This window comes from Chiloscyllium plagiosum, unplaced genomic scaffold, assembly GCF_037043375.1.
Source record: "Chiloscyllium plagiosum isolate Xiang-an unplaced genomic scaffold, Cpla_swu_hap1 HiC_scaffold_27, whole genome shotgun sequence".
In the NCBI taxonomy this organism is placed as follows: Eukaryota; Metazoa; Chordata; class Chondrichthyes; order Orectolobiformes; family Hemiscylliidae; genus Chiloscyllium; species Chiloscyllium plagiosum.
This window is the reverse complement of record NW_028270165.1, coordinates 80267495-80284165: the sequence shown is the minus strand read 5'-3', so window position 1 is coordinate 80284165 and position 16671 is coordinate 80267495. Positions and strand designations below refer to the sequence as shown.

The window sequence follows — 16671 nt, the reverse complement described above, 5'->3', positions numbered from 1 at the left end:
TGAATGAATTAACTGCACACACTGAAGTGAATAATTATGGTCTGAGAGTCATCACAGAGACATGGCTTCAGGATGGCAAGGATTGGATCCTGAATATTGACGGGGGAGTCAGATAGGAAGCGAGGTAAAGGCAGAGGGTTGGCACTGCTAATCAAAGCACTGAGCACACGGTAGTCTGGTGTCAGCTCGGGTTTCAGGGCCTGATTTCCCTGTCCTCTGATTCCCCTGTTCCCACAGAGTAAGATGTCGGTCCGTTCTCAGCTTTGCTGGACTTCTGCAGAAGCTTTCACGCCTCTTTTACAGCTTCCAGAACAAGAAAACATTCAGTCAATCGAAAGTCGAACCACAATCTACCAGAAATAGGGCTCTCCCAGGATTCTGATAGAGCCCTACTTGAGGAATTCTCTCTCCCTTCAATGTAACTATTAGTATTGGGGCAAAGTAACTCGTGTGTCAAATCGTTTAAAGCAAAGTAGTCAGGAGAGGAGACCTTGAGCAATTAACTAGCTTTATTCATTGCCATTGGGGAATACCTCTTAGTTTAAAACAAAGTCTGACGTATTCTAATGTAGTACAGAATGTTACAAGTTTTATGGTAAATCACAAGTCCCACTCTCCATTAATTATGCAACTGAGGGGCAGTCGTAAGGTTCACATACATTGTTGAGACCTACATTTCTTAATGTCTACAAAACTGAATGTTATCTTATACTGCAGGTTCAGCTCAGCTCGAATTACCGATAAGGGACAGAGAGAACGAATCCATCATTCTATGAAGCAGCACAGTCTAATTGCCTGAAGAGCAGAGACAGCCTGCAGCTGCAAGGTCAGTCTATCAAAACAGAATTCCTTAGCCAGGGCTCAGACAGCATTATGTTAACAGGCTACATTTTCCTGCAAACATTGCTTTGTGACAAAATGGCTTCCATGCAGTTTTGTCAGTTTTGATCAAATTCTCCCACAATCCCTCCTTTTTATTAAAAAGAAGAGATTGTGGATGTCAGCAAAAGGAGGAATTATACCCAGAGCCAGGGGTATTGTCAGGGGTTGGTGTTTGGAGATCAGACTGATAGTCCTCGGGTTCAGTAAGGACAGGAACAGAAGGCTCCAGGGATTGGGAATCATCATCAGGGGTTTCATCAGGAATGGCAAATCTCGGCATCTGGGAGATCGCTGGAGAGGAGGGCCACAACAGTGAACTGAGCAGAGCACAGGATTGTCTGCGGGGTGACTTTGGTATCCAGTTCCAAAGGCAGGGGAAAAGAAAGCTGCAAGTTGCTCAAACTCTATAAGGGCTCGCTTGATACGAGTTCAGGACGGATGGGGATATGGGCACATACCTAGCAGCTAGAGTGGTTGACCTACTGTGCATAAAAAAAAGTAATCAACTGTAATTCCTGTTACTAGAGGTTATCAGGCCCAATCAAACATAGTTAGTGAAAGAAAGATAAGGAATAGTGCAGTGAAAGGCAGAATGATCAGGCCGAGCCATTGACGGATGAAGGCTGAAGATGTGTCTCTGACGGGGTCTTCTGGTGTTCCTCCAGGAGGTGGCGCCCGTTTGCATTGTGTTGTGTGTGTCCATGTGGCCTCCCCTTGACCCTGACTGCTGACCGGGTAACCCAGCAGGACTAGGAACGGGCCTTTCCATCTCAGCTCCAATATGTCCCGGTCCTAATGCTGAGGCTTGGCGTACCCATGAATGTAAACTCTGAAGAGTTTTGGTTAACTGATGCAAATATTTCCCACTTGTCCAACACTAGAGTGTCAGCTGTTTCAGTCATTGGGATGGTTTTGATTCATCTACTAAATACATCTACTCTTATTCGACAATATTCATAACAATGTACGCGAGGTGATTCTATAAAAGCAAGTTGTAGACAGGGAAAAAGGCCGACCAGGCAAGGAGGTGGTTAACAAACACACACTCTCTGCCTGCCTGCCTGCGGCTCTCGCTCTCTCTTTTTTTTTTCTCTCTCTTTTTTTTCTCTCTCTCTATTTGCCTGCCTGCGCCTCTCTCTCTGCCTGCCTGCCTGCGCCTCTCTCTCTGCCTGCGCCTCTCTCTCTCTGCCTGCACCTCTCTCCCGCTAACTGCGCCCCCCCTCTCTCTCTGCCTGCCTGCGCCCCTGTCTCTCTCTCTCTCTGCCTGCCTATGCCCCCCTCTGCCTGCACCTCTCTCACTCTCTGCCTGCCTGCGTCTCTCTCACTCTCTGCCTGCGTCTCTCTCACTCTCTGCCTGCCTGCGTCTCTCTCACTCTCTGCCTGCCTGCATCTCTCTCACTCTCTGTCTGCCTGCACCTCTCTTACTCTCTCTGCCTGCGCCCCTCTCTCTCTCTCTCTGCCTGCCTGCGCCCCTCTCTCTCTTTCTCTCTCTGCCTGCCTGCGCCCCCCTCTCTCTTTCTCTCTCTCTGCCTGCCTGCGTCCCTCTCTCTCTCTGCCCGCTTATTCCCCCTCTGCCTGCACACCTCTCTCTCTCTGTCTGCCTGCGCGCCTCTCTCTCTCTAACACTCGTCAACTTTCTACATGTCTCAGTTAATAGTTGCCCAATGTGTCCTGTATGCCAAATTCATTCAAGTCTGGATGTCCTGAAGCGAGCAATTATACTTCAGATTTCTACTCGCCAATTAAAACTAATGTTGGGCACTCAAACAGATCGGGGGCATCTTGAAGAATGCCACGGACCTCAGTGTGGGTCCAGGGCTTATCAAATAGGGTTTCACCTCTCGTAACCCTGGGGTAAGCAAATTCATTATTACTAACTTTGTAAAGCACAGGTGCTGTCAGCAACTTTACGTCAGGACACTAGGACCCTGTTGAGTTCTCTCACTCGTATCTTGTGGCTGAGTAGGGAGAATTGTATCAACATTTCTAACAGCATTTTTGTCCCTGGCCAGCTTTCCCCTTTATTTTGGACACAACTAAAGCAGCAACCACCCTCTATATTTCATCTCTCAAAGGATATTGGCGGTGACCTGGCAGGACCCGGGTATCTCCTGCCTGACTCGCCAACTGTGGGGATGGAAATAAAGCCCCATGTCAGGAAAGAATTTGTTTATCAGGAAGCAGTACAGCTGCAAGGCCAACCGTTTCCGCTGAGCCTGGGAAACACAAGTTTTAGCGAGCAGGCTCTAAGCTGAGATTCAAAATGGTTTCCAGGCTTTAATATGTGACCAAATGGCTGACCCAAATCTAACAATTCTCCCACATCATCGCTGGGAATAAAACAAGAAAAATGAAACATAATTAGAAATAAAAAGGGGATCGTGCTTAATGTTTGTTCATTACGAAGTAAACAAGAAATAGCAGTCTCCCAGGACTCGAATGGTGCCCTACTTGAGGAATTCTGTCCAACAAGTTTAATTGGAAACAGTAGCTTTCGGAGTGCAGCTCCTTCATCAGGGGATTGTGGAATATAAAATTGTAAGACACAGAATTTATAGCAACAGTTTATAGTGTGATGTAACTGAAACTATACATTGAAAAAGACCTGGATTGTTTGTTAAGTCTCTCATCTGTTCGAATGACCATGATCGTTTCAGTTCTTTCAAATGTAAATCACAAAACCTTTTAAAATAGTTAAATCCTCAAGTGAACTTTACCAATTGGTGTCGTGTCAGCCCAGATAATGTATTGAAGGTGTGAGTTCCCCTGTGTGAGACTGTCTGTGCCACAATGGTTAAATTGACTTACAGAATCTTACATGGATTCATGCAGTTTTTGAGCAAAGTAAGACGTAATTCTGCAAGTACAAATTCACCCAACAAACTTGTGCGTGTGTGTGTGTGGGAGGGGGGATGTATATTTGCAGATACATTCGATCCACTTTTTTAAGGAAAAATCTGTAGGCAGTCAATGCATGTAATAGTTTGTAAATTCGACTTTGGAAACAGAACCAGTCTGACTCAAGATTGGGATACAGGCAGACTCTGACCTCACACCTTTAATGCATTGTCTGAGCTGAGATGTGAGCTTTTGCTATAAAACCTTGTTATCTCGAGAAGGTGACAACAAGAAATTCTGGGATTTACATTGTAATGAGACCTGCAACCTATTTGAAAAGGTGGAAGACTTAACAATCCAGGTTTGATCAATATACCATTTCAGTGGCAGGACACTGGAATGTTTTGCTCTAAATTGTGTCTTAGGATCTTATCCTCCACAACCACCTGATGAAGAGGCAGCACTTCAAAAGTTACTGCTTCCAAAGAAGCCTGTTGGACTACAGCCTGGAGTTATGTGATTCTAGAATCTGGGTTCCATCATCTGCAGTCCTTGTTTTTACCTAGTTGATTTTAACCTTACTGTGAATCCTCTTGCAAGGATGCCTGCCTTGAAGAAGTTTTCCTCCTCTCTCTACAAGAATCTCAAGGAATCCCTCTCCCACTGCAACTCCCAGGTCATTTCCTCTGCCCTGCAGCTCTTCAACCATGTCCTGAAACAGACTCGCTACCACAGCCACATTTGCTTCCTCAGTGCCTGCCTCCGTAAGCAACTCATCCTACACGGATTCCGGACCACCTTTAAACCAGCAGAGTTCAGATCCGAACAGGCCACTCCACCCTCCTGTCTGACCTATCACCTTCATTCCCACCCCCATTCACCCATTGTACTCTTTGCTACCTTCCCCCACCCTCCTCCCTGACCTCCCCTCCAAACCCACCCCCATTCACCTATTGTACTCTATGCTACTTTCTCCTCACCCCCACCCTCACCCTCACCCTCCTCTCATTTATCTCTCCACCCTGCAGGCTCTATTCCTGATGAAGGGCTTTTGCCCGAAACGTTGATTTTCCTGCTCCTCGGATGCTGCCTGAACTGCTGTGCTTTTCCAGCACCACTCTAATCTAAAGTGGATTGGCCATGTTAAATTACCCATAGTGCCCAGGGATGTGCAGGTTGTGGTGGATTGGCTATGCTAAATTACCCATAGTGCTGTGAGAAACGAACCCCACTTAATCAATAATTTTCAGTCCGAGTCAAAGAGTTCTGAAGCAGCACATTTATTCGAACATCTTGCAAGATGGGTGGCTGTATGAAGAGAGACACACCCGACAGTAAAATAAAGAGTTTTTTATACTTTTCTGAGGGGTCTCTCGACATCCCTACACTGAGCAATAAACCTATCATAAGTGTCTATTTCATTCTATCCCTTTATTTGGTTATTACTTGCGCCCGTTATTCCTTTATTTGGTAATTCCTGCACCCAAGCCTGAGCCTATCATACTTATTAATTACCTCGCTTGTTTTTCTTTAAATCTGCCTTATTTGGCTGTCCTTGTTCGTTACAGCCTTCCAGTTATTTTGTCCAGTTCCTCTTATCTTATCTAACCGTCTGACTTCTGAGATCATCCTTTACTATCTTGATAGTCCAAAACGCGGACCTACAAACTATGAACTTATTGCGAAATGCCCCTGCTGCCCTTTTTTTGTGGTCAGCAACAAGTAATTTCTTAGCTTAAAACTATTTCTTAAAAGACCCTTTATATTCTTTAAAATCAACATACAACTGACAACCTGAAATTTATCTCTCTCAATCCCCTCCCCCTCTCACTCTCACTCTCACTCTAATTTATCTCACCACCCTACTGGCAATCTGCCTCTATTCCTGATGAAGGACTTTTGTGCGAAACGTCGATTTTCCTGCTCCTCGGATGCTGCCTGAACTGCTGTGCTTTTCCAGTACCACTTTAATCTAAAAGTGGATTGGCTATGTTATATTACCCATAGTGCCCAGGGATGTGCAGGTTAGGATGGATTGGCCATGCTAAATTACCCATAGTGCCCAGGGATGTGCAGGGTAGGGTGGATTGGTCATGCTAAATTACCCATAGTGCCCAGGGATGTGCAGGTTAGGGTGGATTGGTTATGCTAAATTACCCATAGTGCCCAGGGATGTGCAGGTTAGGGTGGATTGGCTATGCTAAATTACCCATAGTGCCCAGGGATGTGCAGGGTAGGGTGGATTGGTCATGCTAAATTACCCATAGTGCCCAGGGATGTGCAGGTTAGGGTGGATTGGTTATGCTAAATTACCCATAGTGCCCAGGGATGTGCAGGTTAGGGTGGATTGGCCATGCTAAATTACCTATAGTGCCCAGGGATGTGCAGGTTAGGGTGGATTGGCCATGCTAAATTACCCATAGTGCCCAGGGATATGCAGGTTAGAGTGGATTGGCCATGCTAAATTACCCATAGTGCCCAGGGATGTGCAGGTTAGAGTGGATTGGCTATGCTAAATTACCCATAGTGCCCAGGGATGTGCATGTTAGGGTGGATTGGTTATGCTAAATTACCCATAGTGCCCAGGGATGTGCAGGTTAGGGTGGATTGGCAATGCTAAATTACCCATAGTGCCCAGGGATATGCAGGTTAGAGTGGATTGGCCATGCTAAATTACCCATAGTGCCCAGGGATGTGCAGGTTAGAGTGGATTGGCCATGCTAAATTACCCATAGTACCCAGGGATGTGCAGGTTAGGGTGGATTGGCCATGCTAAATTATCCATAGTGCCCAGGGATGTGCATGTTAGGGTGGATTGGTCATGCTAAATTATCCATAGTGCCCAGGGATGTGCAGGTTAGGGTGGATTGGCCGTGCTAAATTACCCATAGTGCTCTGGGATATGCAGGTTAGGGTGGATTGGCCACGCCAAATTCTGCAGGTAAAGTGCATGATTCAGGGTTAAATGTAGGGGATTCGGTGTGGGTGGGTGACCCTTGGGAGGTTCGGTGAGGCCGAGTGGCCTGCTTCCACACTGTGGGAATTCTCTGAAGGAAGGGGTTTTTTTGGAAAGTGTTTTCTCGTTCTCGTCTGCTGCAGGCGTAGTGCATGCGCAGTGCGTCGTCCCGATGTGGGTCATGCCCGGCCCCCTAAACCGTCACTTTTCCTCGACCCGTCCCTAGTTCCTTTGTGACGTCACAACGCGGAAGTGGCCCTGTCAGTTTCAAAGTGAATGTCCCGCCCTCTGGGCAACTCTTCATCCTGGGAGGGAGACAGAGATGGGAGGAGGGGAAATTGGTCACTTGTAGCAACTGGAGTGAATGCAGGGAGGGAGCAGCCTCCGCAAACTCAGGTATGTGACTTAGTTAGCCGGGTGAGGAGGGACGGAAGGATAGAGATTGGGAAGGGGGAATGGGAAGGGCTGGATATCTTTTCTGTTTTGATGTTTAAAATGCATCCGGTTCCCACCAGTAACTGCAACAGGTGCAAGTACAGCACATGCAATATTCCTCATTGCAGCTTTAAGCCGGTTTTGCATCCTCTGTTCTTCCTCCACTTTGGCTCCAGCACATTCAGCTTCTTTCCCTCAGTCACATTCCTCTCCCCCCCCCATGTTCCAAGCTGACCCTCAAAAGATCGGTTTGTCCCTCCATTCTTTCCCGGTGGCGCCCATTACTCTTGTCTATTTCTTGCCTTATCCGGCCTTGTGCATGAACAAAGTGTTTGGCGTATATCCTCTTTCACTGCCAGCTGCTTCCTTGTTTGCGAAAGCAACGTTTCCTCCCATTTTCGCCGACACTGAGCCTTCTGACCTCCTTGATTGTGTTTTATTTTTGTTTTTGCAGAAGCAGGAAACAGGTGCTTATAACCGTTTGTACGAGCATATCTAGCTTAACCCTACACCCCCTCCCCTCAAAGCACCTTATCTGTTTGTCTGTAACATCCACCATTGTTTGCAGGCACATTTCATGTATGCACACTTTAGCTAATACAAAAGCAATTATGTATTTCCTTCACATAGTTTTCATTCTTGTTAACTCCACTCTTGGCTGAAACAATTATACACTGGCGTTAGTTCATTTATCTTGCAGAAGCAATTATGGTTGCAGAAGTAACACTGCTTTACCTATATCCCACAGGGGTGACCCTACAACCTTGTATAAAATAATGTGGGGCATGGCGAGGGTAAATAGACAAGATCTTTGATCTGGGATTGCTCATAGGTTTAGGGTGAGATTTAAAAGAAACCTAAGGGGCAACTCCTATATACAAAGGGTGGTGTGTGTAAAGAATGAGCTGCCAGAGGAAGTGGTGGCTGCTGGTACAATTACAACCTTTAAAAGGTATCTGGATGGGTATATGTTGGGAAGCATTTAGAGGGATATGGGCCAAGTGCTGGCAAATGGGACTGGATTGATTTAGGATATCTGGTCAGCATGGACTGAAGGGATTGTTTCTGTGCTGTACATCTGTGATTCTGGCTTGCCACAAATGTTTGTCACGCCTGTATGTTCAGTTTCTCCCTGGTGTTGGTGTTAACGCCTTGGTGTCTTATTTTGCTCCCCACATCCTAGAGACATTAACCGTTTCCTATCTGGTTGTTCTGATCTGGACTGCTGTCCGGATCTTCAGATTTGACTCTTTGTCAATCACACAAGCAATAGTTTATTCTTTGATTCGTCTGGGTCTGTAGATTCTGATCAGCCCAGAAGGATTAGATTAGATTCCCAACAGTGTGGAAACAGGCCCTTCGGCCCAACCAGTCCACACTGATCCTCTGAAGAGTAGCCCACCCAGACACACCTCCCTCTAACTAATGCACCTAACATTATGGGCAGTTTAGCATGGCCAATTCACCAAACTGTACATCTTTGGATTGTGGGAGGAAACCAGAGCACCTGGAGGAAACCCATGCAGACATGGGGAGAATGTGCAAACTCGACAAGCCAGCCCCCCGAGGCTGGAATCGAACCTGGGACCCTGGTGCAGTGAGGCAGCAGTGCTAACCACTGGGCCACCGATGAGTACTCCTAGAGTGCCAGAAGAATCTGCCGACTTTTGCAGAGTTTGGATAGAACTTATGTACATTGTTTAGAGTCAGACATTGAGCATGATCACATAGTAACAACCAATCAGATCCTGCAAGGTCCTCGTGCAGTTTTGACTTAGCCGAGGGCGGCACGGCAGCTCAATGGTTAGCACTGCTGCCTCACAGCATCAGGGTCCCAGGTTCGATTCCAGCCTTGGGTGACCGTCTGTGTGGAGTTTGCACATTCTCCCTGTGTCTGCGTGGGTTTCCTCCGGGTGCTCCGGTTTCCTCCCAGAGTCCAAAGATGTGCAGGTCAGGTGGATTGGCCATGCTAAATCGCCCATGGTGTTAGGTACATTAGTCAGAGGGAAAATGGTTCTGGCTGGGTTACTCTTCGGAGGGTCAGTGTGGACTGGTTGGGCCGAAGGGCCTATTTCCAAACTGTAGGGAATATAATCTAATCTATCATAATTTCTTGTAGACAACTTGTTCTTGGAATCGTATTTGTCCTGTCTGGTGGTTAGGATTAAACCGTTACTTCTGCGATTGATGGTTAGGTTCACATTTGTTACTTCAGCATTTGCAGTTTTTTTCACTGGATTTATATCAGTCTGTGGTTTCTTTGTTGTGAGTCGTGAGTATCTGCCTGACTCAGTCCCACCGAGTTAGCCAAGCAGAAGCCATTTTGTCCTACCTCCCATGTTAAAGTGGAGATTTGAGGTGGCCCAGGGAATCCTTTTGAGAATTCAGACCTGTAAAGCCTCTCTCTTGGTTTGTCCTGGAGATCATACTCTTTGGAAGCCTGGAATAAAAACCTCTCATCATAAAGTCCCAAAATGCAATTCAATTCAATCCATAGTAGATAAGCACTAAGAGTTAATTCTCTACGGGATTCAACAGCCTCAGCAATAAAATGGTCTCTCTCTCTCTCTCGTGTCCTTTTGAACTCTCAAGACAGCAAAGATTTATTTTGTGAATGCCCTGCTTGCAAGGGGTAGTAAGAATGCATTATAATGGACAAGATCCAACCATTAATTACAAAGTTATGGATAGTACCGAGTCTTGTTTCAGGGTCAGATTCAAAGACTATCATTCATTTCACAAGGGAACGGCTGTGAATGTTGCCACTTGGTGTCCTGTTCACACAGATTCACCGATGCTGAGGCAAATGTTCTTAATTGCCTTACAGCATCCTGTTATCACTTGGTGAGCCCAGGTGTCCCTATCTTTAAGTTCTCTCCTCTTTCTGAACCTTCCTGCCTGTTTATTTTCTAGTGCAGTAAATGTATTCAATAATTCAGCATTACATTTTAGTCTGAATGTTTAAAGACAAGTTTTAAGGCTATAGACTTTATCACCCAGATGCCCACACCCTCATTCCTCCCTCTGATTGCACCGCGATCACTGAAAGAGAAGGCTAGTCCAAACGAATGCCCTTCAAGGTGGTTCAACGATCAACATCCTGCAGAGCGGCACCTCATCTGGTCATATTTATCATCGCCATCGACACGTGTGGATGAGCCATCGGATCACAAAAGGAACAAGTTCTGGGGCAAATCTATATCACTAAGGGACCTCATAAGCCTAGCAATTAAACACCTAATAATACCAATACCGACAAACAGACATAGCTAAATTGATAAGCCAATTGTACCATGAGCCCGATCTGCAGTTTCCCCAACTGGTCCCTTCAGTCATTCTGTATCTCTTCTTGTATCTTAGTTAATATTGCCAGTGAGATTGGGAATGCCCATAGTGCATTTATCTTGGACAATGGTGCAGACCTCACCCTCCCGGTCAAGTATATAGTCTAAGGCATACCGATTCTGCATAGAGTAAAGACACAGGTCTGAGAATCCCGGTTTACTCTGTTCCAGAGCCTCTTTAGTCTTATTTCCTTGAATGGTCAGGCCGCAAAAGAGGGAATTGCGGTTCTGTTGACTTGTCACCCCTGCTGACCCTTCCAACCTCAGGCGACTCTGGATTCCCCAGCCTATCGGGTGTCCTGTATTGTCACCCAGTCCCTTGGGATCCTTCCAATTGGAGAAAGGTTGGCTGAGAGCGACCGCTGCTGCATCCTCAGATGGAAGTTCCATCGACTTGTCCACTGGCCAGGACAAGGTACTGTTGTGGGAACAAGGGCTCCGATACTGACCGTATGAGGGATATCTTTGCCATCCAGGATGAGGAAATTGGTAGCTTTACCTTAGCTGAAGAAATAATAGTCTGGTTTGGTGTATATTAGGGAGAGTTTGCCAAAATAGGTTCCTGAAATGTTACAGCAGGGGGTCTGCACAGGTCTACAGGAGTAAAGGGTCGAGGTTTTGCAAGAGGAGTCGCTTGAGCGCTGTAAAAAAAATGGGCCAAGTGACTCAAGCACTTGCACCATATGGGAGACAATAGTCCTCAGAATGCTGTTCCCATTGGGCTCTCCCTTAGCTCTATTGTACATGATCTTGGTGACAGTATCAGATTCTGAAAAGAGAAAAGGCCTATAAATGCACAAGGGAAGGGTTCCTTTCCAGGTCCATGTACCGCATAAGGCCTGCTGTACCCCAGCCAGTGTTACACCAGCTGTTTGTATACACAGACTGGAGGTATTGGAAAGTGATATTTCTCTTCGCAGGGTCGGCAGTAGGAAGTCTGACGAATAGAATGGAATCGGGGACTGGGGACGGGGCAAGTAAGTCATCTCCCAATAGAGAGGAGTAACATACTACTGCCTCTGGGGTGAAGAGCGTTCTGTGGGCCTGTATAAATAAATTGTTTGTGGATTGAGGAGTTTCCCTTATCAGGCTTCCCTTTTCTCGAGTCGGCCCGTCCTGCAAAAAGGGATGGTGTACCTCGGCGTCCTTAAAATATTTACCATAATAATGGGGTTGATCATTTTTTATCCTCACTAGGCTTGCGTCTGCAGGTAAAATCAAAAAAACATGGTAACGACATGGTAACTCCCACTGATTTCTACTGTCCAGATGGACCATCTGGTCTTTCTGTTCAAGTATCTGTAATAAGATTAACATTAGAACAACAGCAAGATTCAAAAACCCAACTGGACAGGGTGCACTCCTTTTGTTGAGATTCCAGGATTCTCTCCACCTCTTCCCCCCTTTTGATTGGTGTGGTCAATCAATTTACAACGGTGCAGGTGGACCCAAGCTGAGCGCTCAGCGACTGTGACCGCTGTAGGGGTGGGAAGTAAAACATGGAAGGGGCCATCCCAATGAGGTTGGAGACCTTTGCCAGTCCAGTTCTTGACGAGCACCAACGAACCAGGCTCTACCCGTGACGAGGCTGAAAGGGAGGGAACATCGCTGTAGGCCTCACGCTCCTGGGAGTGAAAGGCACGCATAACACTAGTTAGAGCAAGAACATAACCAATCATTGCTTTGGTCATGTGGTGGAAGTGGAGCTGAGTGGAAGGGAGCCGAATCGTTCCAAGGGGTACGGAGGCGGTGACCAGAGAGACACTCAGCTGGAGACAGTCGCGTCTTGCCCGCAGACATGGATTGCATCTGGAATAAGGCCACAGGGATTAGCATAACCAGGAGGGGCCAGACTCTGCCATTAATTTGGCAAGATTAGTCATGAGTCTGGTTAAAACATTCAACAAGGCCGGCCGCCTGAGGATGATAAGCTCCATGCAGTTGCCGACAAATACAAAGCTGGGAACAGAGTTCTCCGTTAATATTACCTACAAAGTGTGGTCCATTGTCCGAGCCAATGCACGCAGGTATACTGAAGCGGGGAATTATTTTCTTAAACAAAATCTACACCACATTCTCAGCAGTAGCGTTAGGAGGAGGGTAGGCTTCAATCCACTTCGAAAAGACATCAACAATAAGCAAAACATATATTTCTAGCAACTCAACTCATTTCTCCAACTCAATGAAGTCTAGTTGAAGTGTCTCCAAGGGACCCTCCAGCAAGAGAGTTCTCGTAGAGATACTTGAGGTGGGGGATCGCCTACCCACTAACCTGTTTGATCACGTACAACATCCTGATCGGGAAAGCCACTGACTGAGTATCGATGTGATCTGGAATGATCTGAGATTATCCTGATGTCATCTGGTGCACTAGACCAGATGCTTTCAATGTGGAGTCACTTGAGCGATGGCATGAGCTGCCAGAGGAAGTGGTGGGTGCTGGTACGATGACAAGTTAATGGGCTTCTGGATGGGCATCTGAATATGAAGGGTTCAGATGGGTCGAGGACAAGTGATGGTAAACTGGAGTCATAGAGACGTACAGCACAGAAACAGACCCTTCGGTCCAACTCGTCCTTGCTGACAAGATAGCCAATCCAATTTAGTCCCAGTTGCCAGCACCCGGCCCATATAGGGGCCAAGTGATGGCAAACCTGACTAGATTAATTTAGGATATCTGGGCAGGTTGGGCCAAAGGGTCTGTTTCCGTGCTGTGTGACTCTAATTGTCTTCAGTGGAAGCAGAAGTGTGGTTGTGAAGGCTGGACTTTCAGAGTATGTTTTGCTCTGACTGGGAGCAGAAGAGTTTGACTGAAGTGTGTCGGTGTTAATGCCTTGATGTCTCATTTTACTCCCACCTTCCCGGGGTCATTAACCATTTTGTGTCTGGTCCTTCCTCAAGAAGCTGCATTGCAGGTTCACCCTGAATTGACACTTTTTTTTTGTTTCCCAAAATCAGACCTGCTCACTCTCAGCAGGATCCCAGTGTTGTGAAAGATATTCACTTTCAGGTGGAGGTATCCAAAATTCAGAGAGATGTCAGTCTTGATGTTTTTGCTTTTTCTGCCCCTGTAAGATCCTGAATCAGCACCTTCAGGGGAATTAGTTAGAGCTGAGTGAGAACAGAGGAGGAGAGAGAGTGGGATGGTGCTTTCAATTTTGTGGAACAACAAAAGAATATTCCACAGAAAGTAGAATTGCTTGTTCTGAATTTCTACCCTGCACTGATAGTGATGACTTTTGTAATCTCTTTTTGCAGAGTATTTGAAAATCTGAAGACTGAAGTTTCAAAATTAACGGATGAGGGGCTTATGCCCGAAACATTGACTCTCCTGCTCCTTGGATGCTGCCTGACCTGCTGTGCTTTTCCAACGCCACATTTTTCGACTGAACGTCCAGTGTCTGCAGTCCTCACTTTGATGTCAATGTCTGACAGTCACACAATCCATCGGGACCGCAACAAGTTTTGAATGTGATTTCTGTGAGAGGGATCAACGCTTTTTGGTTCCTGTTTGAGGACGTTTTCAGCATCAGTGGGACTGGACGAGAGCCCCCACTGTTGCAGCGCACTGTGCGTGGAGCCTGAAAGGGGATTTCACGGCAGGGAGGAGCTCTACACGTGTTTGTGTGCAGCTGAAGCTGTGGCCATGGAGAAACCTGAGGAATCCCGCCCTGTGGAGAAACCATGGAAGTGTGGTGACTGTGGGAAAGGCTTCCGTGTCCCGTCTGCCCTGGAGACCCATCGGCGCAGTCACACCGGGGAGAGGCCATTCCCCTGCACCGACTACGGGAAGGCCTTCAGACATTCCTCCCACCTGTTGGCCCACCAGCAGGACCACACGGGGGTGAGGCCCTTCAGCTGCCCAGAGTGCGGGAAGGCCTTTACCCAGGCCTCCACCCTGCTGACCCACCAGCGTGTCCACACGGGGGAGAGGCCATTCAACTGCCCAGAGTGCGGGAAGGGCTTTACCCAGGCCTCCACCCTGCTGAGGCACCAGCGTGTCCACACGGGGGAAAGGCCCTTCAGCTGCTCCGACTGCGGGAAGGCCTTCAGCAATTCCTCCAACCTGCTGACCCACCAGCGCGTCCACTTGGGGGAGAGGCCGTTCACCTGCTCTCAGTGCGGGAAGGGCTTCACCTGCTCCTCCAACCTGCGGAGCCACCAGCGGGTCCACACGGGGGAGAGGCCCTTCAGCTGTCTCGAGTGCGGGAAGGCCTTCAGCACTTCCTCCACCCTGCTGACCCACCAGCATGTCCACACGGGGGAGAGGCCGTTCACCTGCTCTCAGTGCGGGAAGGGCTTCACCTGCTCCTCCAACCTGCGGAGCCACCAGCGGGTCCACACGGGCGAGAGGCCCTTCAGCTGCCCCGAGTGCGGGAAGGCCTTCAGCACTTCCTCCAACCTGCTGACCCACCAGCGTGTCCACACGGGGGAGAGGCCGTTCACCTGCTCTCAGTGCGGGAAGGGCTTCACCTGCTCCTCAAACCTGCAGGGCCACCGGCGGGTCCACACGGGCGAGAGGCCCTTCAGCTGCCCCGAGTGTGGGAAGGGCTTCACTTGCTCCTCCAACCTCCAGACCCACCAGCGTGTCCACACGGAGGAGAGGCCGTTCATCTGCTCTCAATGCGGGAAGGGCTTCACTTGCTCCTCCACCCTGCAGAGCCACCAGCATGTCCATACAGGGGAGAGGCCCTTCAGCTGCCCCGAGTGTGGGAAGGGCTTCACCTGCTCCTCCATCCTCCAGACCCACCAGCGGGTCCACACGGGGGAGAGGCCGTTCATCTGCCCAGAGTGCGGGAAGGCCTTTACCCATGTCTTCTCCCTGATGAGGCACCAGCAGATCCACACAGGGGAGAGGCCCTTCAGCTGCCCAGAGTGCGGGAAGGCCTTTACCCAGGTCTCCACACTGCTGAGGCACCAGCGTGTCCACACGCGGGAGAGGCCCTTCAGCTGCACCGAGTGTGGGAAAGCCTTCAGCACTTCCTCCAACCTGCTGACCCACCAGCATGTCCACACAGGGGAGAGACCGTTCACCTGCCCTCAGTGCGGGAAGGGCTTCACCTTCTCCTCCAACCTCCAGACCCACCAGCGGGTCCACACCGGGGAGAGGCCCTTCAGCTGCCCCGAGTGTGGGAAGGCCTTTACCCAGGCCTCCACCCTGCTGACCCACCAGCGGGTCCACACCGGGGAGAGGCCGTTCACCTGCTCTCAGTGCGGGAAGGGCTTCACCTACTCCTCCAACCTGCGGAAGCACCAGCGAGTTCACGTGCCATCGCAGGGGGATTGAAGGAGTGACAGCCGAGTGCCAATATCGATTGGACTATCAACCCGGTTCCGGGGACTCCCGAGTTCGAATCCTGCCACGACAGATGGCTGAATTGGTATTCGGTCAGAAATGTGGAGTTCGGAATCTAACGATGAGACCGTTTCAGGGAGGGGGTGGTGCGGGGGAGAAAGCCCCCATCTGATTCACTCTCTCCCTTGTTAGGGAAGGGAACCGCCATTGTGGGAAAGGATTCACTCGGTCGTTCCAGCTGCACCCTTTACCCGGTCTGGCCTACACGTGACTCCAGACCCACAGCAGTCTGGTTGACTCTACACTGCCCCTTCCTGGCAAATGAGCAGGGAGAAACTTACTTGTTGAGAGGGTATGGGTTGAAATTGCTGAGTGAGGCAATACTTCCTCCGGGTTATGGCTTTACCAAGGATCCAATTACAAAGGGACAACTTGGTGCTGGCCAATAGCAAAGACAGTGTGGTGGTGGGGTTGGGGTGGGGGCGGGGTGGTGGGTGAGTAGGAGGGGAAGTGTGGTGTCGGGGGAGGAGGGGAGGTGTGGTGTGTGCACTTTCACCTTGAGCTGTTCAAAAACTACTTTTTCTCTGCCTTTTTGCTGGGGGGATCTCAAGCTGTAACAAAGTTGGGTTGCAATAAAGGTTACCTGAACTTACCACCGGGCTCAGACTCTCATTGAAAGCTTTGAGCTCCAAGAGGTTTTTGTTTTAAAGCTGCTCATTTCTTTCAGCCTCCTGCACTAAGTTTAGAACATAGAACAAAGAACATAGAACAATCCAACACAGAACAGGCCCTTCGGCCCTCGATGTTGCGTCGACCTGCGAACTATTCTCAGCTCGTTCCCCTACACTATCCCAAAATCATCCATGCACTTATGTAAGGATTGTTTAAATCTCCCTAATGTGGCTGAGTTGACGACCTTA

At 48.5% G+C, this 16671-nt stretch overlaps 1 protein-coding gene across 1 annotated transcript in view; it reads left to right on the top strand.

Moving 5' to 3' along the window:
• Nucleotides 1–16404, top strand: part of LOC148144660 (uncharacterized) — a 64561-nt gene extending 48157 nt beyond the window's left edge. Inside the window, exon 3 of the mRNA XM_087975432.1 lies at nucleotides 13943–16404. Coding sequence (XP_087831558.1) covers nucleotides 13943–15742 — 1800 coding nt within the window. The 3' untranslated portion in view covers nucleotides 15743–16404. The remainder of the gene's footprint in view (nucleotides 1–13942) is intronic.
• The last annotated feature ends 267 nt before the right edge of the window (nucleotides 16405–16671 follow it).